Source organism: Setaria italica, chromosome II, assembly GCF_000263155.2.
Source record: "Setaria italica strain Yugu1 chromosome II, Setaria_italica_v2.0, whole genome shotgun sequence".
Classification (NCBI taxonomy): domain Eukaryota; kingdom Viridiplantae; phylum Streptophyta; class Magnoliopsida; order Poales; family Poaceae; genus Setaria; species Setaria italica.
In genome coordinates, this window is record NC_028451.1 from 47,988,965 (window position 1) to 48,011,722 (window position 22,758).

Here is a 22,758-nt window from a genome sequence, read left to right on the forward strand (position 1 = left end):
GAGGCTTTATTATTCAATCCTAACCAGATGAATCTGCCATCACGAGAAAATAAACCATGACCAGAAGCAGACTGCCGTTTAGCAAGAGTTGGTCGCATGGGGCGAGGCATTTCACTAAACCAATTATTCAGGTCGGCACCAAGGAGTCCAAAAACACGTTGTAGTGCTGGGATAATCTGCTTGGTTATGTAATATAGTCCATTTAATCTATAAGGAGATCCAACTTCTAGGAGACCATAAGGATCAATAACCATGTCGGCGAGACGAGCCCCTGGTTCCCCATGGATTACAACATATGGCACTCTCTCTGCATACCGAGGCTCCGCCCTTGGATCAGACAACATAGCTTTTGTTGCAACGATTGCTGCAGGTGGCAGAGTGGAAGCCCTTGCACTGGAAAGGTCAATAGTTACTAGGGAAATATAATGTGCAGTGATACAGTGAATGTACCAAGAATCACTAAACATGTAACTGAAAACAAAATTTTCAAGAATATATCCAGTAATTCATCTGGATGGCAGCAAAGGACAATCACACAGGTTGATCTACCGACCATAGAGGTATTCAGGTAAACTGTAGTATATGAACAATTATCTATGGAATGTTTCAAATTTGCCATTACCAACATCAGATATTGCTCAGAAATTAAGAACATCACCTCAGGTTGCACATACAGGACCCCATTTGGGGTAAGCAGCAGCTGATTTTTCAGATCTCCAAGTGTATGCGGATCTGCTTGATGGGAAAACTTTACCCAAGCATGTAGAATAACATAGGTTATATGCTATTATCATGGAAGGATAGAGGGACTGAAAATCCAGTACAACAACTGGATCAGGGTAGAAGGCTGATTCTGGTTCCATTACAAGTGGCAGGCACTCCATGGCTGGTTGAGAAGCAACCTGCAAATTAGCATTAGTAACAGTTTAGCAGAAAATATATCCTATTTTTGTGGTTCAAGTGAGGTTGTGAATGGCCAGCCTGTAGTTCTAAAGAAATCGATGAGCCCATTTCTAGCTACTTACATAACGCCACATCTTAGGATCCCTGCAAAAAAAAATGGCCATCTTTGGCAGAAAAAATTCATGCAATATATGCTCATCAGTAGAATTTCAAAATGAACAAGATATGTTGTTCTAATATTGGAGGTTCAGAATTGGGTAATGAGCAACTACAGTATATTTACAGCAAAAAAATGAACAACTAAAATTGGCAGGTGGCAGAAAAATGCGCCTGTTGATTACCGGGCGAAATTGCAAGGTAGTTCTGTGTATGAGCCAATCTCAGGAGCATAGATTCAACACGATACTGAGATCCCCGAGAAAGAACAGAAAAGAAGTCAATACCAAATACACGAGCAAGTTCAGATGTTCGATTCACCAGCATACCAGGACAAGTAACAATAGGATGATCCTCATGATTGTAATGTTGAGCTATCAGGGAAAAAAAGTCCATAGCTTATTCAGGACATGTAAATAGAACCAAGTTGTTCAAATGATAAAAGAAGTAGAAAATCAAAAGGACAAGTTGCTTAACTGATAAAATATCTGAACTGAACAAACAAGGGAAGTCTGAAAAAAAAAACAAAGTTGACAATATACTAGGAAGAATATCATGGAGGAAACTCAATTAACCAGGTCCAGTTGATTCATTATTTCAAGGTTGATTCTAGCTCTAGTGCTAATATATTCTATGCAACGGTGTCTTCCTCGTCCAGGACCTGTTGCAAACCATCGGTTCAATATCCTGTTTGGTATCGTTGGTATCTTTCTCCTCAGTACTTCATCAGCTACAGCTTCAAGGGAGTAATTATTAAGCTTAACTTCTGCACGCATGAGACGCCATAAATTAAGAACAATTCTTCCACCAGCATGTATACCACTCGCATGAGTATGACTCCAGTCATTCTCACTGACATCATCAACATCATCAGCAGAAGATGCTTCAGCAAGCATCTGACAAGAGTCATCAACTGGAACTTTACGTGGATGATTCAGCTCATGCGGTGGTGTTCTTGAAATCCTTTTCAGTAAGCCTATACCCAGATATCTGACTGAATCTCCCGTCCGACTAGGATATCTGGATCAATTGAACAGACTGCACTAATAAGATTGTTCAGAAGGTCCCTCTCTTCAGGGAAGACGTCTACATTACAGCCAGCAATACCATCCAGATTTCTGTATATAAAAGAAAGAAGCGCGTGACGCTTGAATCTATAAGCATTAATGCATGTAATAAAGATAAGCAAATATCACAAGCCAGCACAAGCAAGCACCCAAAGTTTCTGGTTGAACAAATCAATTCTACAATAGATCTTTCGTAACTTAGTTATGCAAAGCAACATATTTTCGTGAAATGCAGCATCAGTTGCCATCGCCACCATCCTAGTCAGTTGATATGTCATATATATCTCACTTGTCTATAATTCAAAGGGAATCAGACGCTTGGCAGGGTTGACTGGTAACTGCCTGGAAACCTCCAGTTAATTGATATTTTAAATTTAGAAAATTTTTCTGCAATTGAAGATAGATAGTAGGTGTTGATTAAGAGAAGCTTTGAGGCCATTGTAGATTTCTACAAAATCTAAGAGAGCTAAGTGTGATGATTGCAAAATGAACAAGATTAAATATCAAGTGGCTTTAGACCTCCTCCTGCGTGATATGTCACTGTTGTCACGTATAAACACATGAACTTCAACAGTATTATCAGCATCATCCTCAGTGGCCAAAGATACAGCATTGATGGCATCAAACCGTGGATCAGGACGCAGCTCTCCTCTGCTTTCTGCTAAAACCTGTTTAGCAGGGAAAAGAAGCTAAATATCTAGATTCAAGAGGTACATTCTACTTTTGCTGGTATCCCAAGCATTTAAAAGACTTGTATCTAGGATTTGTCTGTTAGTCATTGGCAATTCAAAAATTATTACTGATAAGCTTGTCCTTTAGTCATTAGCAAGTCAAACTTTGTCATTAGCAAGAATCTTAATGGTTGGTCCGAAAACAACAAATTATCCCACTACATCTATGGATGAGTGCAGAAAAAAAATATTTATTGGGAACAAATTATCATTTTCTGGTATATATAAGCATTTGGATAAGCATATATAGGGCGAAAAATGGAGTGAATTAGAGGCACAGGGCTGGAAAGTAACTCGCCCAGGAGTAGCTCTTTTTTTTTTAAATTGGAGTACCTTAAAATGAAATTTAAAAAACGATTGATAATTTAACCACATATTTCTACCCCTGTTCCAAAAATAGTTTGGAGCGGGTAATCAATTCATGACAACGTGATTACGCACATGATCACATGGCCAGCCTGGGCACTAATGAATGATCACAAGGACCATCAAGCTACTAAATGTGTGTTTTGTTGCATGCATTAATTGATGCACGTATGAATGATGGATTAAACTAATTTAATTATACCATATGGTTCACTATGTGTGTGTTTGGTTGCATGCACCACATGGTGCATGTATGGATGATCCAGGACGGTGTGATTCAACCAATTTGCTTGTACCATATGGTTGACTCTAATTAGTAGAATAATGTATTAAGTGGGATAGTCATTGTGCTGGCTCAAAGTTGCTGGCAGGTGCTCCGCTCGCCAGCACAAAGCTCATTTACCTCCCTGTAAAAATCATTTCTAGTGTAGTGTACAATTTACCCAACCAGACAAAAGGATCATTATTATTTTGAATCGTTTCATTCGTGAATCAAATTATACAACCAACCAAACACACCCTATTACGAGTAAACCAAACACACCCTATTATTAGTAGAATCTACATACACACACCTATTTATAAAGTATGGACCGCTTCTGCCCACTTTTTTAGTTTGGTCCAACTTTAATCATTGACGGGTGGGCCAACTTTAGTTATTGACGGGTGGGCCTAACAATTGATTTATTGACCGTGGTGCGTGTCTCTCTCCGGTCTCGGTCTCTGCCTCGGTTTCTTTCCCGCGCCTCTGCCCATCCCTCGCGCTGCCCCCGTCCCTCTCGCGCCGTCATTCGCGTCTATGGCTCCCTCCCGAAGTTCTCGCCACCCCCTATCGCCGCCCCTCCACGTTCCGCGCTGCCCTCCAGTCCAGCTCCCCGCCGCCGTCCCTCCACGTCCCGTGCCGCCCCTGCTCTGAGCTGCGCCCGCGTCCGCCCACACTCTGAGTTGGGTCCGCGCCCGCCCAGGGAGTCAGCCTCCCAATCTGCCGCCGTCTGTCCCCCTCCCCACGCCGCACCACTCGGCCTCCCTCCTGGAGTTCGCCGCGCCCGCCCGGGGAGTCGCAGCACGTCGCGTAGGAGTTGGTGCAGAAGCTGCCGCCATGGGAGGCGACCATGACGGGGAGCTTGCTGCTGCTGCTTCCCCCTCCGTTGGTGGCGGTCCCGGCAACGGCTGAAGAACCTGCCCTGTACACGTGGAGGCCCAAGCCAAGCGCAGCGTCGTAGTGGTGCTGGACTAGATCTCATCATCTTCGGCCCGGATGCTGGTGCTGCTCTCGGCAGTCACACTGTGAGCTCGTCGGGATGTTGAGGATGAAGTTCCCCACGCCGAAAGACTCTCCTTTCCCATCGGGCACTGCAAATCTAGCGGGGGAGGAGAAGGACGACCGAGCAGCTGCAGCGGATAGCGTGGTTGAGAACGGCAGCCTCAGCCCACAACGGCACCGCATCGACAGAGGAGTACGGCTTGGAAGACCGTTGGCATGGCCTGTGTGCATCTCCCCACCTCGCTGCAGCCATGGCTGGCACGCCAACGCCAGCGCGCAGGACAGCGTGGGTGCGGGCGCCTCGCATGACAGCAGCGTGTCCCTCGCACGACAGCGTGGGGGGCTGTTGCAGCGGAGCGGTACTAGCTTCGTTGGCCGGGCAGCGGTGGAGGGGGTTAATATAGATTGATTTAAAAATGTGGATCACAACATCAAATTACATCTAGAACCTCTGTATTCTTGTGATAGCACCTGGTATAAAATCCATGAACTTTTCTCCTTATGATAACTTATCTCCTTCTTTAATTTTTCTTGTGCGGAATTTCGGGAACGAGAAGAAGAAGAGTAGTAAAGCACCATGAAACATGAATCGGGAATAAGCAAATAATTATTTTAGAGAGGGTAAAGACCCGTAGCAACGCACTAGCAATTCTGCTAGTAATATATTAAGTGGGATAGCTTCATCCTTAATGGGTTGGGCATAATCAAATAAAAGAATCATTATTATTTTGAACGACCAAAACACCTTAGTCTCTATTCCCCGCGCAACGGCACGCGGACCGTGGGGACGAGCATGAGGTGGGAGAGGCGGCGGGTCGTGATCCCCAGCGCCTCCGTCATGTCTAGCTGGCCGGGCTCCATCCCGTCCGGCAGCTTCCAATCGAAGTGGTAAAGGAGAGAGGCGAGCGCGAGGTCCATGTTCGCCAGGCCAAACCCTATGCCCGGACACATCCGCCGCCCGGCGCCGAACGGGATGAACTCGAAGTCCGACCCTTTGAAGTCGACGTCGCTGTTCTCGAACCGCTCCCGGCATGAACTCCTCCGGCGCGTCCCAGTTGCTCGGGTCCCTGCCGATCGCCCACGCGTTCACGAGCACCATCACTCCAGCCGGCACGTTGAAGCCGAGGACCTGGCATGGGCTCCGGCACTCCCGTGGAATCAGCAACGTCGCCGGAGGGTGCAGCCGGAGCGCCTCCTTGATGACCAGTGGGAGGTAACGTAGCTCGCCGAGGCTATCCTCAGTGACACTCTCCTCCCCGTCGAGGACTCGCCGCACCTCGTTCTGCGCCTTTCTCATCACTCTCGGGTTCCGCATGAGCTCCGCCATGATCCAGGACAGCGTCGTGGCAGATGTCTCGCTGCTCGCTGCGAAGATATCCTGGAGGAATCACAGTACGTAAGTGATCTGTTATCTGCACAAAGTTTGCAGAACTTCTAAAAAAATTCCTTTGCGAGAAATCTTACGACTATCACGTTCTTCATGTTGTCAGTGGTGAGAGGTGGATCCAGCTCGTCCCCCCTATGTATCCTCAAGAGCACGTCCAGCAAATCCTCCTCGTCAACGCCGGCGGCACTGTTGTCTCGGTGGTCCTGGATGATGGTGTCGATGAAGGCCATCATTTTCTCGCGTTCGCGCATCATCAAGCGCGGTGTCGGGCTGATGAACATCGCCAGGCGCGACGAGGGGAAGAGGTCTGGCAAACTGCTCGCCGGCATGATCTTCAGCCGCCGCTCCAGCAGCGTCAGGAACGTCTCCCTGTCCCTGAACCTGCTGCCGATGATGGCGCGCACCGACGCGTCGGCCACGTACGCCGACACCATCTCGCTCAGGTTCACCGCGAGGCTAACGCCGAAGCCGACGCGGAGACGGAGCGGAGGAGGCGGCGGACCTCCTCCTCGTGCACGGCCCTGAACGACCGGACGCGGCGCGCGCAGAAGAGCTCCGTGGTGAGACGATGCCGTAGCTGCCCTCGCCGAGCAGGACCCTGGCCGTCGGGCTGATGGGCCGCGTCGCGAAGGCGAGGTCCTTTGCCCGCATGATCTCGCGCGCCGCGTCGGCCGAGGACGCGACGAGGACCTGGAGCTCGCCGAGCCGGAGCAGCATGAGCGGACCGAGGCGCCGCGAGGTCACGCATGGCGCGGTGCGGGAGCGCGCCCGCGAGCGCGAGGTGGTGGATGTGGCCGATGACCGGCAGCGCCCACGGCGACGGCGGGAGCCGTAGCGCGCTGCCGTGCCCGCGCGCTGACGACCGGCGGAAGTAGAAGAGTGGGATGGCGACGAGCAGAGATACCAAGAGGAGGTAGAGTGGGAGGTCGGCCATGGCGGCGATTTGCGTTTAGTTCTTGCAGGTCCGGTCTCTTATCTATCCACCAAGAACAAACTGATCCTGTTGGGTGCAGGATGACAAGTGATGCTGCCGAGAAATTTTAACCAGCCAGAACCCTTTTCTATACCCAAAATCACCACCCAATTGGGAGTTGTGTAGAGAAAAATAGAGGAAACAATCGGCCTGTTCGCTTCAGCTTATTCAGCCGGCTTATCAGCCATCAAACAGTGTTTTCCTCTCACAACAAATTAGTCGTTTCAGCTTTTCAGCCGGACGTGCTCTTGTCGATCTTTGCTGCGTCGACGGTCTCTGGATCACCGGACTAGAGAGCGGGTCTGTTTCAGTACAGATTTCGTATTCTAGAAAAAAAAAGTACAGATTTCTGACGACGTCGAGCCACTAGGACCCAATTGCAACCAGCGATCGGCTGTACCGGCCGGCGTAGTATCTCCAACTTGCTGCGCAATTTCTTGCAGCTTCCATACCTCACCATCAGTGCTACGATTCCAACAAGCTCCAAGCTGAACACTTCAGTGCCAGCGACTGATGCTAACTATGATGTCTTTGTAATCTCAATCTCTATGCATTAACTGGCATTTCATGATTTTCCTCCGCAACTTTTTTTCTCGAGAATACGCGGAGAGCTGCGCACCTTGACAAAGAAAAAGAATATTACAACGCGGATTATCCGGGCACACGCACACGGTTTTTTTTTGCATAATAACGCTACATTGGAAAACAAATACAACCTGTAAGTACTAGTAGCAACAAACTATGCGCTGGAGTGAAACAGCAGCTGCGCCACACGCGACAGGAACATTGGTCGTCTTGGATGCACATCCTGATGGCATTATCTACCAAGAGATGATTCGTGATTATGTTCAAATTGTAAGAACAGTGTACGAAGGTTAGGTTCCCGCTTTGTTTCGTCATTGGCATGACATGTGTATCAGTTTAATAACAGATAAAACACTTCTGCAGATGATTTCGGGGAGAATGCAGTTGACGTCAATTATCTGAATATGACCAATTCAGCTCCAGTAGATAGAATTTTCATCTGCTGATGGCCCTCCATATTATCATCTTCCCAAGTTACATGGTGTGAATTATTGAAGGAAAAACAGACTTCAATTTAACATTTGGATTTGATGTGCTACTCAAGAAATCAGTATTTTGCTCGCAAGTTTTATCTGTTGTTGTACTTGTGAAGCATTCATATTGAATTAAAGCATTCCGAAAAAGTATGTTTGATTTAAACATCCCACCGTGACAGAAGATGATCAAATCTTTGGTGACGATCATTTTAAACTAGATGTAGGTTGATACATGATAATATGTACAAAGACAGCTCATCAACGAGAACCATTAAGTTCCAGAAAACGTTGCTAACCTGAATTTCCTCAAATTTTACAGCGGGCTATAAATTGTGAAGCCATTTGTTGTGAAGCCACAATACAGATATGTTATGTTCATGGTGCACAATAAGCTACTGGAATCTGCCACATGTTATGCCCATGGTGCACAACAGACTACCTGAATTGCCACAACATCGGTCAAAAATGCATCTTCATCAGAGCGGATACAAATGGTAAGATGAACAAGCAAAACGGAATTTCACTATGGCTCTACACTAACAAGACAGCATTGATACACCCATCATTCTCTGGGTTGTTTGTTACTTGAGCGTATTTACCTGCAACACAAGAAATTTGGTTTACTGAAGGACTCAGGGAAGGTCTGGAAAAGAAACGCAAAGGCCAGCAGATCTCTTACCCCAAACAACTTTTCCAGCAGGAGTTACCAGACCAAGTTCACTAACATTCACCTGAAAGGAAGGCCAATGTAAGCACCAATTTTGGAGGATGGGGAGAGGTATATCTTATCTCAGTGACTATGACAAGCATCAAATATTGCTAGATAATCAAATACCAAAAGTATCAACCACGATAGTTATGCAATGATTGGCAAAAAATGCTTGACATACCTCAATGATTGTTCCCCTTGTCATAACACCAAGAGAAGTGTACATTGGACCATTTGGGTTTTTCTTCACAGAAATAATGTCCAGGTTGAAAGTACATTTCAGTTCTGGGTGAGTCACATGAGCTTTAGTGAAACGCAGACCAGTTGGCCGGATGAACCGTTCATACTTTGGCGGCTTCCTTGTAAACCCAGCTCCAACAAAGGTGGCTTTAGTAACCATTCTCTTCCACTGCTTGGCTGCATAATAAGGAAAATAAGATCAACTACAGTATTCAGATCGAAGGAAAGAGATGTACAATTTTGTGTGCTATCTTATGAAGTGTTTATAGAATCTTTAATAGATGGAACACGTTATTTACAAAAATCAGTTGTTTTGCACGCATGTAGCATATTAAATTTCCTCAAAGCATAACAATGTGTAGCTTGTCATGCAAAAAAAAAAAAAACTAACGCAAACAAATTCCACATTCATTAACAAACCCCATCATCACTTACTTTTTCGCTTGCCAGTTCGCAGAACCTTAAACATCTCTTCTTCAGCTACAGGTCTGACCTGAAAGGAATAAAATTGTGACAGTAGTTAGTCAATGTACACAAGAACATACTGCAGCAACCAGGAATTGGCCTTTTGAGTTGAAAAATACCTTTGGCAAGGGAACATCCCATTTGCCAGCCTTTTCCTTCCTCTTTTGCTTGATTGTGTTGCTAAGAACCTGTGTTTCACCAGACACCAATGATCAATGCCATAAGATGACTGTATTACAATTAGCTGGTGAGAAGCCAAGAACAGTCATTTACCTTGGCACGCTGTGTCTGATCACGATCCAGCAGATACGGAGGAAGGGCACCCTCTTGGACATCATCAGCCTTCTGCCGTGAAGTTGATTCATCGTGCATTTTCAGGCTGCAAAAGAGCCAATTTAAGTAAAGCCCGCATAAATAAAATTGCAGTCAGAAAGGTATATTCAACATTGAGTTGTCAACAAATTTTCATGCTCAGACTTCCTGTCCCTAGGTAGGAGTAGGACTTACAAATTTTCATACATCAGTTGAATCAGTTAATTCTCACATATACTAGAAGCATCAAATTCAAACTCATATCTACTGCTTAAAGTATCAAATGAACTGGGAGTAGCAAACGGGCGCTTACGTCTTCTTCATCTGCGCCTTCTCGGCATACCGTTTCTTGGCGAACCTCTTACCCTTAGCACCAAGCAACTGGGATAACAAAAAAGCACGCAGTCATCAGCAACAGGAACACATGAACAACAACCCAAAACGTTGGTAAATTGTCAGATCAGACAGCACCTTCTGGGCATCCTTCGAAAGTCTGTGCACCTTGCGCGCCTCGCGCTTGCGCTTGCGCTCCTCGTAGTCCAGGCGCCGCCCATGGCGCTTCTGGTGCAGCTCTATGTGGTCTCCCTGCGGCTGCAGCCAACTCGTGCACGGGAAAAATCAGCACAATTTTTTTTAAAAAAAAAGCGAAATCGATGAGCAAACGGAAGAGCCGGGGAGCTCAGATGGATCGGAATGAGAGGAGCAGGAAGTTGAGGAGAGAGGTCCATGATCAGAGGAGGCGAGAAAGGGGACTTACCATGGCGGCGGAACCCTAGGAAGCTCGGGTTTTCGGTTGGGGGAGGGAGGAAAGGAGAAGGAAGAAGAGCCGAGTCAGAGGCTTATAGATTTCCTTTGGGCTGCGCCAAGTATGGACCATATGGGCCGGGCCGGGCCTAATATTTGGGTTCGTATCATGTGGCCCATATAGAAATTTCATAACAGCAGTAATGGCTAATATGTGCATTCTTACCTTTAAAAAAAAACTGTGCATTCTTACCTTAAAAAAAACTGTGCATTCTTTGGTCTGAGTTCTGATATCAATCTCCACATAATACAGATTTTTAAATGAGACATGAACACCTGTAATAATCCATGGCAATGGTGATTAAACAAACACACGTCTATAGAAGCCTTGCAGAGGGCAAGATTTTACTTCTGGATGACAGACGGGAGGAAATTTGAATGGATGTATATTTTCAGGAAATGCAATTCTCCACAAAAAGTGTGTTCTCTTGATTTACACGGGCGGTGAAGCTCACCGATCAAAAGATGAAGATTGCTGGTTACGACATATGAATAGCACAATCTACAGAACATCACATGGCATGGAGATAAAATTTCCACTTGAAGCTATCTGGTGACATAGTCTGCAGACTTCATTTTCCGAGCGCTAGTTCTTTGGCGAGGTCTCTCGTCAGACTGAAGGCTAATGTGTTATGCCATGGAAAAAGGGTTCGGGTAACTGGAAGTTTCCTCCGAAGATCCTGTGCCAAAATTATGAGCAGTTTCAGCGATTGTGAAACAAAAGGTCAAAAGGACATGTAGCAATGACGATATAGCACTGTAACTATTATAACTATCATTTAAAACTGTCCATTCCTGCCTACCTTGAAAGTTGCATCAGATAAATTCAAGTATGATTCCTGCGTGTAAAGAAAACTCAGCATTATTCAATGTTTAGCATCAGTGGCTGATTGGTTGAATATAAACATCAGACAGATTCAGACCTCAAGAGATGACAAATACTCAGACTCATGATGTCGAATGATGCTGGCTATTGAAACCGCAGAATCGTCCGGTGACTAAAATATCAAACATGAGAAATATAATGTCAGAGGCATGATTTAAGTTCACTTCATTCTTTATTCCTTACTTTTCTAAAGAAGAGAGAACCAGGTAGTCCTACAAACTATAGATACTAAATCATAGAAAGTATGCCTAAATGCATGCATTATAACGAAACACGTACATGGAATACTTTTTAAGTTCTAACAAACACCTAAATCAAATAGATACCATGTAGAAGGAATATGCTACATTGTAGAATGAATTATTTTGTGCAGGTGAAACACACCAAACAGGTGACAACCAATGAAACAGCGGATGGACTAAATGTGTGGGGTCAGGAAAGAAAGGATGACATATTAATATTAAGGGCTAAAAATTGAAAATTAATTCATTAACTAACCTGCATTATGGTGGAGTCCTTGCGATCGATGTTAGTATCCAGCTGGACATTTCCCTCTTCAAAATAGTGAGCATCTACCTGGTGTATATGCAAGCGATATTTACACAAAAGTTATCAACTTCTATTTATTATACTAACATAAGTTAGAGCTCTTAGTTTCAGTTAAGTAAAAAAGGCCAACCTGTATCTTTCCTTTAATATCAACAAATTGCAACTCATAATTGAATTCCATAGTCCAAATTGAACGCCAGCTGCCATTGCTGGATGACACAATATTCAGTAACCAGTTGGCCTTCATCAGAGGCTAAACGATTAAAAGAGCAAATCTATAAGGAGCATGCTTAACACAACTCTAGTGATAGGCAGAGCAAATCTATAAACAATTCTTCAGACAGAGAAATACAAAGAACGTAGAGGTATTAAACATGTCATAAAGTTATAGGCAGATGATAAACAGTATACTCAGTTACTCATGAAAAACCTAATGACCAAAAGTTGCATACTGAATGAAAAAAAATAAGTAGGAATGCAAGGACACACTGATAGAAAATTAGATTTTAAGGATCTTTCCTGAATAAAGATCTAAACTATAGAGAATATGGAAAATGGTAATTGGTAAATCACCTTAAAGGCTAAAAAGGGTCCATAAAAGTTGAAGTCTCCCTATAATGCAGAACCAAACACACTGATCCATATGTGCAAGAATAAAGAAAACATGATTTCTTTAAGAACAAGGAAAAGACAGAAGACATGAATCGAACAATACCAAAAGTTCTGTGGGCTACGCTTAGCAGCAGAAATAACTACTGCAAAACCGAAATCTGCTCCTGGTCCCTCTATATCTTTTCCACTGGTACAATAAACGGCACAGACCCCTTTGGGATAAGCTTCAGCAACATATTTTGACAATTCAACATCTAAAGCACTCCTGTATTAATACATAAGATTAGGCAACATATGTTGAGTTGGGTGGTATAATATGGAAGCTGAGAATGAGTAAAAGGAAAGAAGCTGAGCTAGTCTACCTAAACTCTTCAATATAAGCTGATGGAAGCTCCTCATCTGCAGCAGGCCTCAATTTTGTACAAGTCTTTTATCATGAAAATACAAAACATTATGGATTCATTAAATGAAGATCTATATTTGAGAGTGACCATATAAAATCTGTAAAACTAGAAAAGAGCCCCACATCCATATACTTAATAAGAAACTTCACCAAACACCTTAAGGTAAACTATTCTCTACGATGATTAGATTGTTTGGTGTACTATGTTTCCTAACATTGAAAAACATCAGCTGTACAGTTGGTATAACAGATCTGTTTAGTATGGCAGGGGAAACACTGTTAGTGCTGTGCAACATTACCTGTTTAATATGATCAACAGTAGCAACTTGAGCAGTCCTGGGGTCCAGATAATTATTCTTGTCAAGCTCCCCAAATGTTGTGATGATTATCTGCACACACACAATTGAAATCAATGTTTCATCAAAATTTCGGCAAGCATAAAGGCATTATACCCAACTTTCATTTGACAGTGACCATTGCAACACAAAATGCCCCTACTTATCATGTTATCAAAGGGAGGGATCTGCCAAAATGTTTTAAGTTCTCATAAACAACAATTATGCAGTCCGCAGGTGCTCTGAGCCTCTGAATCTAAAAGCATAGTAGCAATGACTGATGCAAAAAGGCAGGATTCCTATGACTTAATTACTAGTAATTTACAGATGGCGATGCTATTGCAGATATAGCCTCCCTTCCCAAATTCATAACCGCTGCGCATATTAAGAATACGAAACGCCAGAGCGAATCAGCAAACAGAAATCAGGAGAGAGATGCTCACGTCGCCACTGCGGTCCGGGAGCTCGAGAGACACGAGGTGGGCCTTGTTGTACTCCGGGAAGGCCTCCGCGGCGGCGGCCTCGTACACCGCGTCGTCCCCCAGCAGAGCGCGCACATCTGCGGACCCACGCCACGCCACGCATTCGAGCAGAGTCAAAAATCGAGCCGGATTGCACGCATAGGATCAGGAGGAAAGGAGGGGGGGTTGCCTTTGGCGACGTAGTGGATCTCGCCGGCGGGCGCGTTGGAGAGGAACCAGACGGCGATCTCCCGCTTCTGGCGGTCGCTGAGCGGCTCGCCGGCGCCGCCTTCGTCCGACATTCCGGGCCCTGGAGCGGCGGGGGGCGGTGGGTGAGGGAAGGGAGGGAGGGGGGAAGGCGATGTGGAGTGCGCGGAAAGGGTGGGACGAGGGAGAGGGCGTGGGGAGACGGTGATGGCCGATGGCCACACGGACGGCACGTGGGAGCAGACGGGGAGGCGGGGTGGTGCCGACTCGGGACGGTTGACGATGGTCCGAGTACACATCGGACGGACGGACGGGGCCGGTCACTAGTCTGCGTTCGTTTTGGATGTTTCCCTGCAGGCTATGGTAGAGGAGCTTTCTAGATTGCCACTTGCGTAAAGTTTAAGAAATCTAATTTGTAGACGTGTCAAGTGTCATTATTCATTATAATATTTTTAATCAGAATTTTACAAGTCACACCAGTCTAATAGGCTGGTTATCTTACTGTACCAACGAGAAAGTTGATACCGAACTTGACCCACTGAATCAAAATTACAGTGTAACACTCCTTGAATCACGTCATTTTTCTTCTTTTTATAAGCACTCCGTCTATCTTGCATTTTACCGTATACTCGGTTTTTATTTATAGTGTACCTTTTATCATCTCTTACTTTCACTAATGCAATTTTTTTTCTCTATGCACTATAACTAGTGCGTGTTGGCACCTTTTACGGTCGTAATTTCGCATCATCTTTTATCGAGATCAGACAACATCTCGTTAACTCTCCACCGCGCTCGCCTCCTCCACCACCACCACAGCATAGTTATTGAAGTTTGATTACGGGTTTCATTATGATCACCTCTTACTATGATCCGACTTTCACAGGATTTTGAAATCTAACCTATTTTCACATTCTACCGGTTTATGTGATCCACTCACCAGTAATTCATGAGTAAAATTCTCGGTTTTTAGGATCCGGCTTCAGCAATACTTCATGAGCTTAATTTCAAAGTTTTGATTACGGTTCATGAAGTATTGCTACAAAACGTGCCATCCACCATCGTGATAATCCAAATGGAACTTAATTTCTACAATCCGTCTCTTCCTCTGTCTTGCTCGTCTTATAGAGATCTAAGAGTTCTATTAGACTGAAATCCCGTCTTGACAAGGTTTTGCGGGTGACAAAAAGTATCAAATTATCACCGTTTTCGATATGTTTTACGGTTTGTACTTTGTACCGTAATCGAAATTAGACGCGAAATTACCGGCGGCTACTTGATCCCGTCGATCCCCTGTCCCCGATTTCAAATCCAAACTCCGCCGCCAGCATCCATTTCCCCGTTCGCAGTTCCCTCCCCTCCCCTTCCTCCTCGCGGCCGCCGCCAACACTTCCCAGCTACCGCGCGCACGCCGCCATCCCATGCGCCGCCGTCCCTCGGCGGCATGAGCAGCGCTGCAGCCCGCCACTGCCGCAAGCGCCGCCGCGACGATGCTCACGGGGGCGCCTCCCCGACTCGCCGCCGCCGCCTCCTCGCTCCCACCCCGTTCCCCGCCGTCCGGTGCTTCGGCCTTCGCATCGCGCTCGCCAGCGCGCCTCACCTTCCCTGCAAGCATTGCCACGACGAGAGCACATCTCCGGCTCGCCTCTGCCGTTGCCGCAGCAACCGCCTCCCCAGCACCAGCCCGTTCCCTGCCGTCCGACCGTTTAACCTCCGCATCGCGCTAGCCTCCTCCCCGCGCCGCCGCCGCAAGCTCCGCTTCGACGACGCCCGCCACCACATCTCCACTACCCGCCGCAGCCGCAGACCTTTTTCCAGGGTTAGGCGCTTCCCTGGCCTTCGCCCCTTCGCCCTCCGGTTCCTCCTCGCGACCGACGAACCAGCCCCCTGGAGTCGCCGGAATCCCGCTTCAGTAAACATGGGTAACCTCATCTCACAGCTGCTGCGGAAGACGACCAGCGACGGTGGCTTGGATGTGCACAGGGAGCGGCTCGAGGGGTCGCCGGAAGTAGTGGATCTCACGTTGGAGCCGGACCTTGAACCGGAGAAGGTCGATGTCGTGAGGAGGGGAATTGGCGATTGGAGCGTCTCCGCACTGGAGTCTCCAACGCCGCCGGAGAAGAGGGCGCCGTTCCACAATGAGGCACTCGAGTGGACGAGATTGCGTGAGTCAGGATTCGAGGTGAGTCTCTAGGAGCTCAAGCATACTGAATTCCCCGGTGTGCTCTGTGCTGTCCCATAGATACAAGTAGGTAGCCATTATTGATTCATGGAGTATATTGAGAAAACAAACACATGGCTTGTTCATTCGAGTAGTAAATTGGCTCGTGCACATTAAGGTTTTATGAACTGTGTTCTGTGAAATATACTTGTGGAAGTAGCTCATCTAAATAACTATTGTGCATTTATTAGTTAGGGTGAATACCACCAAAGATCCAGGGTATTGTAACTTCCTTTTGAGCCTTAAATTTCAGTAGACACTATGATCTGTCTGTATAAACTCAATTTTAAAAGTAATCTTCCTTTGGTAGTTTCTACTGTGTCAAACATATAAATTAGCATATTGGCCAATTACCCTTCATTGGTTGTGACTTCTATAATTAGCTTTTCATATGTAGTAACGTCATTGACATGCAAGAATTTTTGTACTTGTTTATTGCAGGATCTGTCCGAACTATTTACACCTCTAACCGACAAAGATGAAAGAGAAGTTAACAATCTTCTATATGATAGTGGTCATAGGTATTCTTTGCATCCAATGCTTGATTTTGTATGCAACTTTTGCTTGATAATGTTGGTGCAATTAAGTGGCATTCTGATTCCTCCTCTCTACTTTTTGCAGTAATGAAATCATAGTGATGCATGAGCCTTCTAACATTGCGATTACTAAAGAAAAACTTGAATGCTTGAGACCTCGTGGTTGGTTAAATGATGAGGTGAATACCTGTACTGATCTCTTCTTCTTCCTCTTCTTTTGAAACAAGTGTACTGAATACCTTTTCTTCATCTGAGACAGAACATATTGAAAGAGATGTTAAATGATGCTTCAACATATCTGTGTGATGCTAGGGTCATATTGCTACCTCTGGTGTTATAGTTTTTCCTCCTTGCAGGTCATCAATTTATATATCGAATTGTTGAAGGAGAGGGCAGAAAGGGAGCCCCAAAGGTTTTTGAAATGCCATTTCTTCAATACATTCTTTTACAAGAAGGTTTGTCAGACCACATTGTCTTTTCTTCCTGTACTGCAAATATAGAATGCCTTTTAAAATGTTGGGCCTATTTGCATATATATATATATATATATATATATATATATATATATATATATATAAATCCTATTTGGGACTTATGGTCTTATACTGCATAGGTAGCAAAAGCATTACCGATCAGGGATTTAATTATTGGTTAATCAATGGTTTACGTCTTGTCAAGATGGATCTTGGTTAATATCAGCAAGTTTTGCTATTGGAAATCAGAATGTGAGATTGTACAATAATTTATGAACAGGCATCTACATCATAGTAGATGGTCTCTTTAACAAGTTAACTGATCTGCATAGTGATAACTTGATTCCGGACCCTTACCTTGAAGCTCACAATATATCTGTTTGGTCTTCTTATGCATATATAAAAGAACATATAGTGATTACCTGATATATACATGTGTTTGGTCTTCTTTTTCTAAATTGAACACATTTTCCTGTTCTCCTGGAGTTCAGAAAATGGCATTGACAAATTAGCTTCTGCCAGAACTCCTTACTTTTTTTATTGCCTCATTTACAAGCAAGAATTATACATTATAAAAGATCACCTTTTGTTGTCTTAGCATCCATCTCAGTTTAGCTAGAATACCAGCATATGATTGGAGTCTAACTTTCCTTTAAATTACAAGTTATTTCTTCTCATTTGTTTTAGCATTTGGCTAGTGTCTAGCAGATCTCACAACTTCTTAATTATTGCCCAGCTTACTTGTGGAATAGCTGGTTATGACTATCAGTCTGTCAGAAGATGGACAACATTCAAAAAGTTGGGATATGGACTTACTGAGTGTGAGAAAGTAAAGTTGCTGTTTTTTTCTACTGTCCTTTCCCCCCTTTTATATGCTTATTTCCCACATTTCAACTGATTGTCATAATTTATCATACAGATCTTTATTCCAGTACATAGAGATATACATTGGTGCCTGGCAGTTATAAACATGAAGGATAAAACTTTCCAATATCTTGATTCTCTTGGAGGTTCGGGCCATGATGTACTGAGAGTACTTGTAAGCTTACCCACCAAACCGAATGTTACATTGCTACTAGAGTTCATTGTCTGAAATGCATGGGGTTGCAAACTATTCCAGTTTTGTGATTATTGTATATACTATTGTGAGGTTGAAGGTCTAAATTATGTTTTCTGTTTGTGCCAGACTAGATATATCATGGACGAATTGAAGGACAAGAGTATAGAGATAGACACTAGTTCTTGGGTGGTAGAAGTATCAGACCGTCTTCCTTTGCAGCATAATGGGTACTTCTTCCTTCTAGTACTGATCACTGCATAAATTCAGTGTGCGATTGTTTATTTCTTTGGTTCCAGAAAAGGAAATCATATAAAGTATTAAATTCCAGTGTTGAGCACAATACTGCATTTTCAACATCCAAGTGTTTTCTATCCTAAATTTATGCTGTACATAGCAATCGGCAGCCTGGATATGTTTGACACCTTTACATTGTTACAGGTGGGATTGTGGTATGTTTATGCTTAAATACATCGATTTCCATAGCAGAGGTCTCGAACCATCTTTCAGTCAGGTAAGTTGATTGGTTAAGTATATTGTTACACGTAAAGTTCTACGAGGAAACTATCTTTATGCATTTACCTTGTTCATGTAGATTGGATTTGTCTAAATGAGCTATTGTTTGCAGGAACACATAATGTATTTTAGGAAACGAACAGCAAAAGAGATTTTGAGATTAAGAGCTGACTGAAGAATGGCCATTGTATGGCTAATATTCTTTGACATCCTGTCAAGTCAGGTATTCTTCTTGCATTTTTTCCAGCAACGATACAAATTAAATACTCCCTCCGTTCCAATTTGTAAGTCATTTTGGTTTTTTAGATACATAGCTTTTGCTATGCATCTAGATATATGTTTTGTCTAAAATTCCAAAACGACTTACAATTTGGAACGGGGGGAGTATGTTTTTCTGTTGAACTCTGGAGATGTTATTATAAGTTGTTGGTGTCAAATCATGTCCATGACTACATCTTTGCAGGCATGTATTATCTAGGACCTGATTTTGCTAGAGTAGGGAGAAGGGAAAAGATAAGTTGGTTAAGATGATAATGCTTGGCTAGAGAAAATGTATGAGTTCAGAAGTAGTTTGACTCAGTACTCTCACCCTTGTAAGTTGTAACTGAGGTAGTACAAGTAACTGACACATAGTTCGTTTTGTTCCCTTTGACATAAACATAACATATGCTGTTGGAACTAGAGCCAGCGATTGCATGACTTCAGTGTGGATCTTCGGTTGTGCATAGATGCAGGAGTCCTGCAACCATACGTCCTATGTAAACTTGATGTATATGGACTCAAACTGGTCCAGAAAAATGATGGAACTACTTCATACTTTTAGGATAAAATCACAAAGGTGAATCAAGAGGGTTACATGTAAACACATGCAATTACACTTGAACAGCCACTACAGTTGCTCTCTTTCTGCAGCCAAGCTAGGAGCACAAAAGTGAACTGCTTACAGGTAAATTCTATCAACAGAGGTTAGATCCAACTTTATTACCAAAAGAGTTGTGGCAAAGCATGATCTACCGACAAAAATCTTGACAAATTGAACCAAGTTTCCACTGGTAGAAACTCACTATCTAGATGCCCAAGAATGCTCTGCACTGTGACTCCCAATGCTCCTTAGCCAGGCGAACACGCTCAACTCGCTCTGATTGCGTCCTCTTCTCCCAGTACTCTGGACAACTGTTGGGATATTAACAATTGTGTATTAGTAATACATAATCAAGAGATGAAAAACAGAGAGCAGTTTTTTTTAATCTCTCTTTACTTCTGGGAGGTTGTATAGGCGCACTTACCTATGGCTCAGTAGCATATTGAGTTCATCCAGGTGCACAGCATCAGGAAAGACCCCTTGCTGCAATGAAGATAGAATGGTTGTTTGAGCAGTGTCCAAGTATCTGCTCATTGAAATTAAGTGATAAATTGTTTACCTGTCGGCATAGGGGACATTTTGATTTGTGATTTGCGGACTTTAGCCCATCAACAATGGTCACAGATGCAGCAGAACAGCAGCACAAGTAGCAAAATATGTGACCACAAGAAAGAGAGACTGGATCGAACACCGTGTCCTGCAAAAGCAAGAATAAAAAAGAGAATTGGACGGTGGGCTTAAATATCACAAGGAACAAGTTACAAAAGGACTATTCCTTTCCCATGCAACTTGGACAATGTAATCAGCATATATTGTTAACGTAAATTTGTAATGGAAGTCCATAGAGCAAAATTGCTCTATCGTTGTCAGAAGTTAGCTCACCAAGCAAATGGAACATGTCAAGCTAATGTCAACATGCATAGAGTCAAAGAGATTGCATGAGAGCGTTGGTCTGTCATCATCGAATATGAGGGAACAGTCACTGAAGAGCTCAATTGCAGCCTTGTTCTTCTTGCTCCTTCTCAAGTTCATGTAGAATGCCATCAGCTCACAGAGCCATGGGGATTGAAGTATCTCAATGTGCAGACTCTGAGCTTGAGCTTTGAATTCTTGCCCTTGCTTTGAGTAATGTATCTGGAAAAGGAGTTGCTTTTACTTCTTTGTGAGTGCTTACTACTCACACCTAGTTATTATAATCTGAAATGCAAAGGCAGATGGATCTCTTTTTGTGTGTGTGGATTTAGCTCCTTTTCAGTCTATAAAAAATGGTAATGCAGCTCAAATATACAGTTACCCTAACGATAACGCACCCTATAGCACCTTATGCACTTCAAAAAAACAAAGGTCCTGGTAAATGTATGCAAACTTGGTGCACGCTTTCTAGTTATTTTATTTTTTTCTAGTATTATATTAAGAGAATCGAAGTGATATTGTTTTCTCATCTCAGGTACTAAGAAAGTGCAAGATGCTTGAGTCGAAGGTCATGCCTTGTCATACTTCTTCAAAATCTTCCTCATGGCCACGGCATTTATAATTGCATACGTAACCAAGTCTTTGCCTTGCTGTATCAATTTTCCATGGCTCTCGTCACCCTTGCTGGTGAACCACATGGCGTATTTTTTGAAGCCTGACGCCAGGTGCAATTCCAGCAGCTTCTTGGCCTTTTCGTTGAAGCAACCGACAACAGCCGACATCTCATTCAGAAGAGATGGAAAGAAACTCCCATCGCACACTGCACGTTTGTTAGAAATTCTTTAGTGGACCAAAAATGACAGGCAATATACAAAAGAGGTAGGCATCCCCAAAGTCATCCCCCAAAATCAGAGTAGACAAGTCTTGGTTAAAAAAGAATGCGTCATTCAAATGCTAGATCGACACGGTGGATGACAAGTGGCCTTTTGTTTATAGATGCCATCATCTTCGGCACCTCTGCACGGGAAGAGTGTAAGCACTTGCAAATTATTTAACAGGTAGTACGACCTAGTGCGGCCAAGGGCCAATGGTTGCACCACAGACACCGTTTACCGAGATATATGCTACTGTATTTTTGGTTGATATAATCTACATTAATCCAGGATTAAAAATTTGCAGTGCCGGTAGACAAATCTCCAACCCACAATATAGGCCTTACCTTCAAAACAGGCGTATGCATATAGATCGGGTGAAAAGCTAAACGAAATACAACTGGCTTATGCTCCAAGGGTTGTTTTCAACGGACAAAGCAAACTTTTGGTTTCAAGAATGAAAGGTCAGGATGTTGTCATGTTGATAAACAAACCATGAAACCAGACATTCACAAAAAGATATTGCAATAGGAGGAACGTCAACAAGGTGAAGTGAGGTGGACTTTGTCAGGAAGGATCGACTCGTAGAACTCGAAATATAAAACTTGTTGAACTCGTAAAACCATCAGACAGGTGCCAACAGGACGGGTTATGTGTTCCGTGAAGAAACTGTCGAGCGGATCGAACCTGCAGGCATATGACGCGCTTACAATGCAAAAATATTGCCACCTGACATCGACCAGTTGTAATCCTGCTCAAAGGCTTGGTGTCCTTTTGCTTAAGCGAACGAAGTGAAGGTTTTTTTTAATCTCTTTGCTTAACGATGGAAATTGGCTCAGAGCAGGAAAGGAAATGAAGAGTAGCAAGCTAGTTTCGTTTTTTTTGCACCGGGCATCGCTCTGGTAAAGCGAACGAAGTGAAGGTTTTTTTTAGTCTCTTTGCTTAACGATGGAAATTGACTCAGAGCAGGAAAGGAAATGAAGAGTAGCAAGCTAGTTTCGTGTTTTACCAGAGCAATGCCCGGGGCAGCGGTCGGCGGCGGCGGGGGAGCCAGCGGCGGCACCGTCATGGGAGCGGCATTTCTTGAGCATCTTCTTGAGGCGCTTGAGCCCCACGGCGGGGAGCTCCGCCTCCATCCCCTTCATGTACGTCGCGTACTTCTTGGCAAACTTCATGTGAAACTTGGTGGTTGGCTGGGGCTCTGGCTGAGCAAGGGATGAGACGCGAGTAGGAGGTGGCGGGATCAGAGGAGTCTCGTAGGATCAACGGGGAGCGGATGGGATTGCTGCGGATGCTTCGGATATGATGGAGCTCGAGCAGAATGCATGCCAAGATAGGGTCGAGGAAAAGGGAGGTCGCCCACGGGCTCGTGCGGCGTGGTTGACGGGAGTGGGAGGCTTTTTGCAAGAGCCGAAGCCGAC

At 44.2% G+C, this 22,758-nt stretch overlaps 2 protein-coding genes and 2 pseudogenes across 5 annotated transcripts; 1 reads left to right on the forward strand and 3 right to left on the reverse strand.

The window, feature by feature from the left end:
* Positions 1-5,196: 5,196 nt before the first annotated feature.
* On the reverse strand, positions 5,197-7,043 carry LOC101776435 (annotated as a pseudogene).
* Positions 7,044-8,168: 1,125 nt separating this feature from the next.
* On the reverse strand, positions 8,169-14,220 carry LOC101768068 (annotated as a pseudogene).
* A 20-nt stretch (positions 14,221-14,240) lies between these two features.
* On the forward strand, positions 14,241-19,390 carry LOC101767667 (sentrin-specific protease 1). 2 transcript variants are annotated; one of them, XM_004958602.3, is made up of 10 exons: positions 14,241-16,070; positions 16,551-16,630; positions 16,731-16,824; positions 17,002-17,100; positions 17,855-17,947; positions 18,038-18,157; positions 18,305-18,405; positions 18,617-18,689; positions 18,804-18,914; positions 19,155-19,390. In XM_004958602.3, the coding sequence occupies exons 1-9, from the start codon at positions 15,333-15,335 to the stop codon at positions 18,864-18,866; spliced, it is 1,461 nt and encodes a 486-aa protein (XP_004958659.1). In that variant the 5' UTR covers positions 14,241-15,332; the 3' UTR covers positions 18,867-18,914; positions 19,155-19,390. The 2 variants fall into 2 exon arrangements, with proteins under 2 accessions (XP_004958659.1, XP_012699438.1); XM_012843984.3 differs by lacking the exons at positions 18,804-18,914; positions 19,155-19,390 and having other exon boundaries at positions 18,310-18,405; positions 18,617-18,663.
* On the reverse strand, positions 18,215-22,758 carry LOC101766583 (probable E3 ubiquitin-protein ligase BAH1-like 1). Of its 3 annotated transcripts, none has more exons than XM_004958601.3 (7): positions 22,347-22,758; positions 21,041-21,285; positions 20,436-20,687; positions 20,113-20,250; positions 19,978-20,036; positions 19,756-19,864; positions 18,215-18,431 (listed from the first exon to the last, which is right to left on the reverse strand). In XM_004958601.3, the coding sequence occupies exons 1-6, from the start codon at positions 22,510-22,512 to the stop codon at positions 19,759-19,761; spliced, it is 966 nt and encodes a 321-aa protein (XP_004958658.1). In that variant the 5' UTR covers positions 22,513-22,758; the 3' UTR covers positions 18,215-18,431; positions 19,756-19,758. The 3 variants fall into 3 exon arrangements, with proteins under 3 accessions (XP_004958658.1, XP_004958657.1, XP_004958656.1); XM_004958600.3 differs by lacking the exon at positions 18,215-18,431 and adding an exon at positions 19,295-19,430; XM_004958599.3 differs by lacking the exon at positions 18,215-18,431 and having other exon boundaries at positions 19,506-19,864.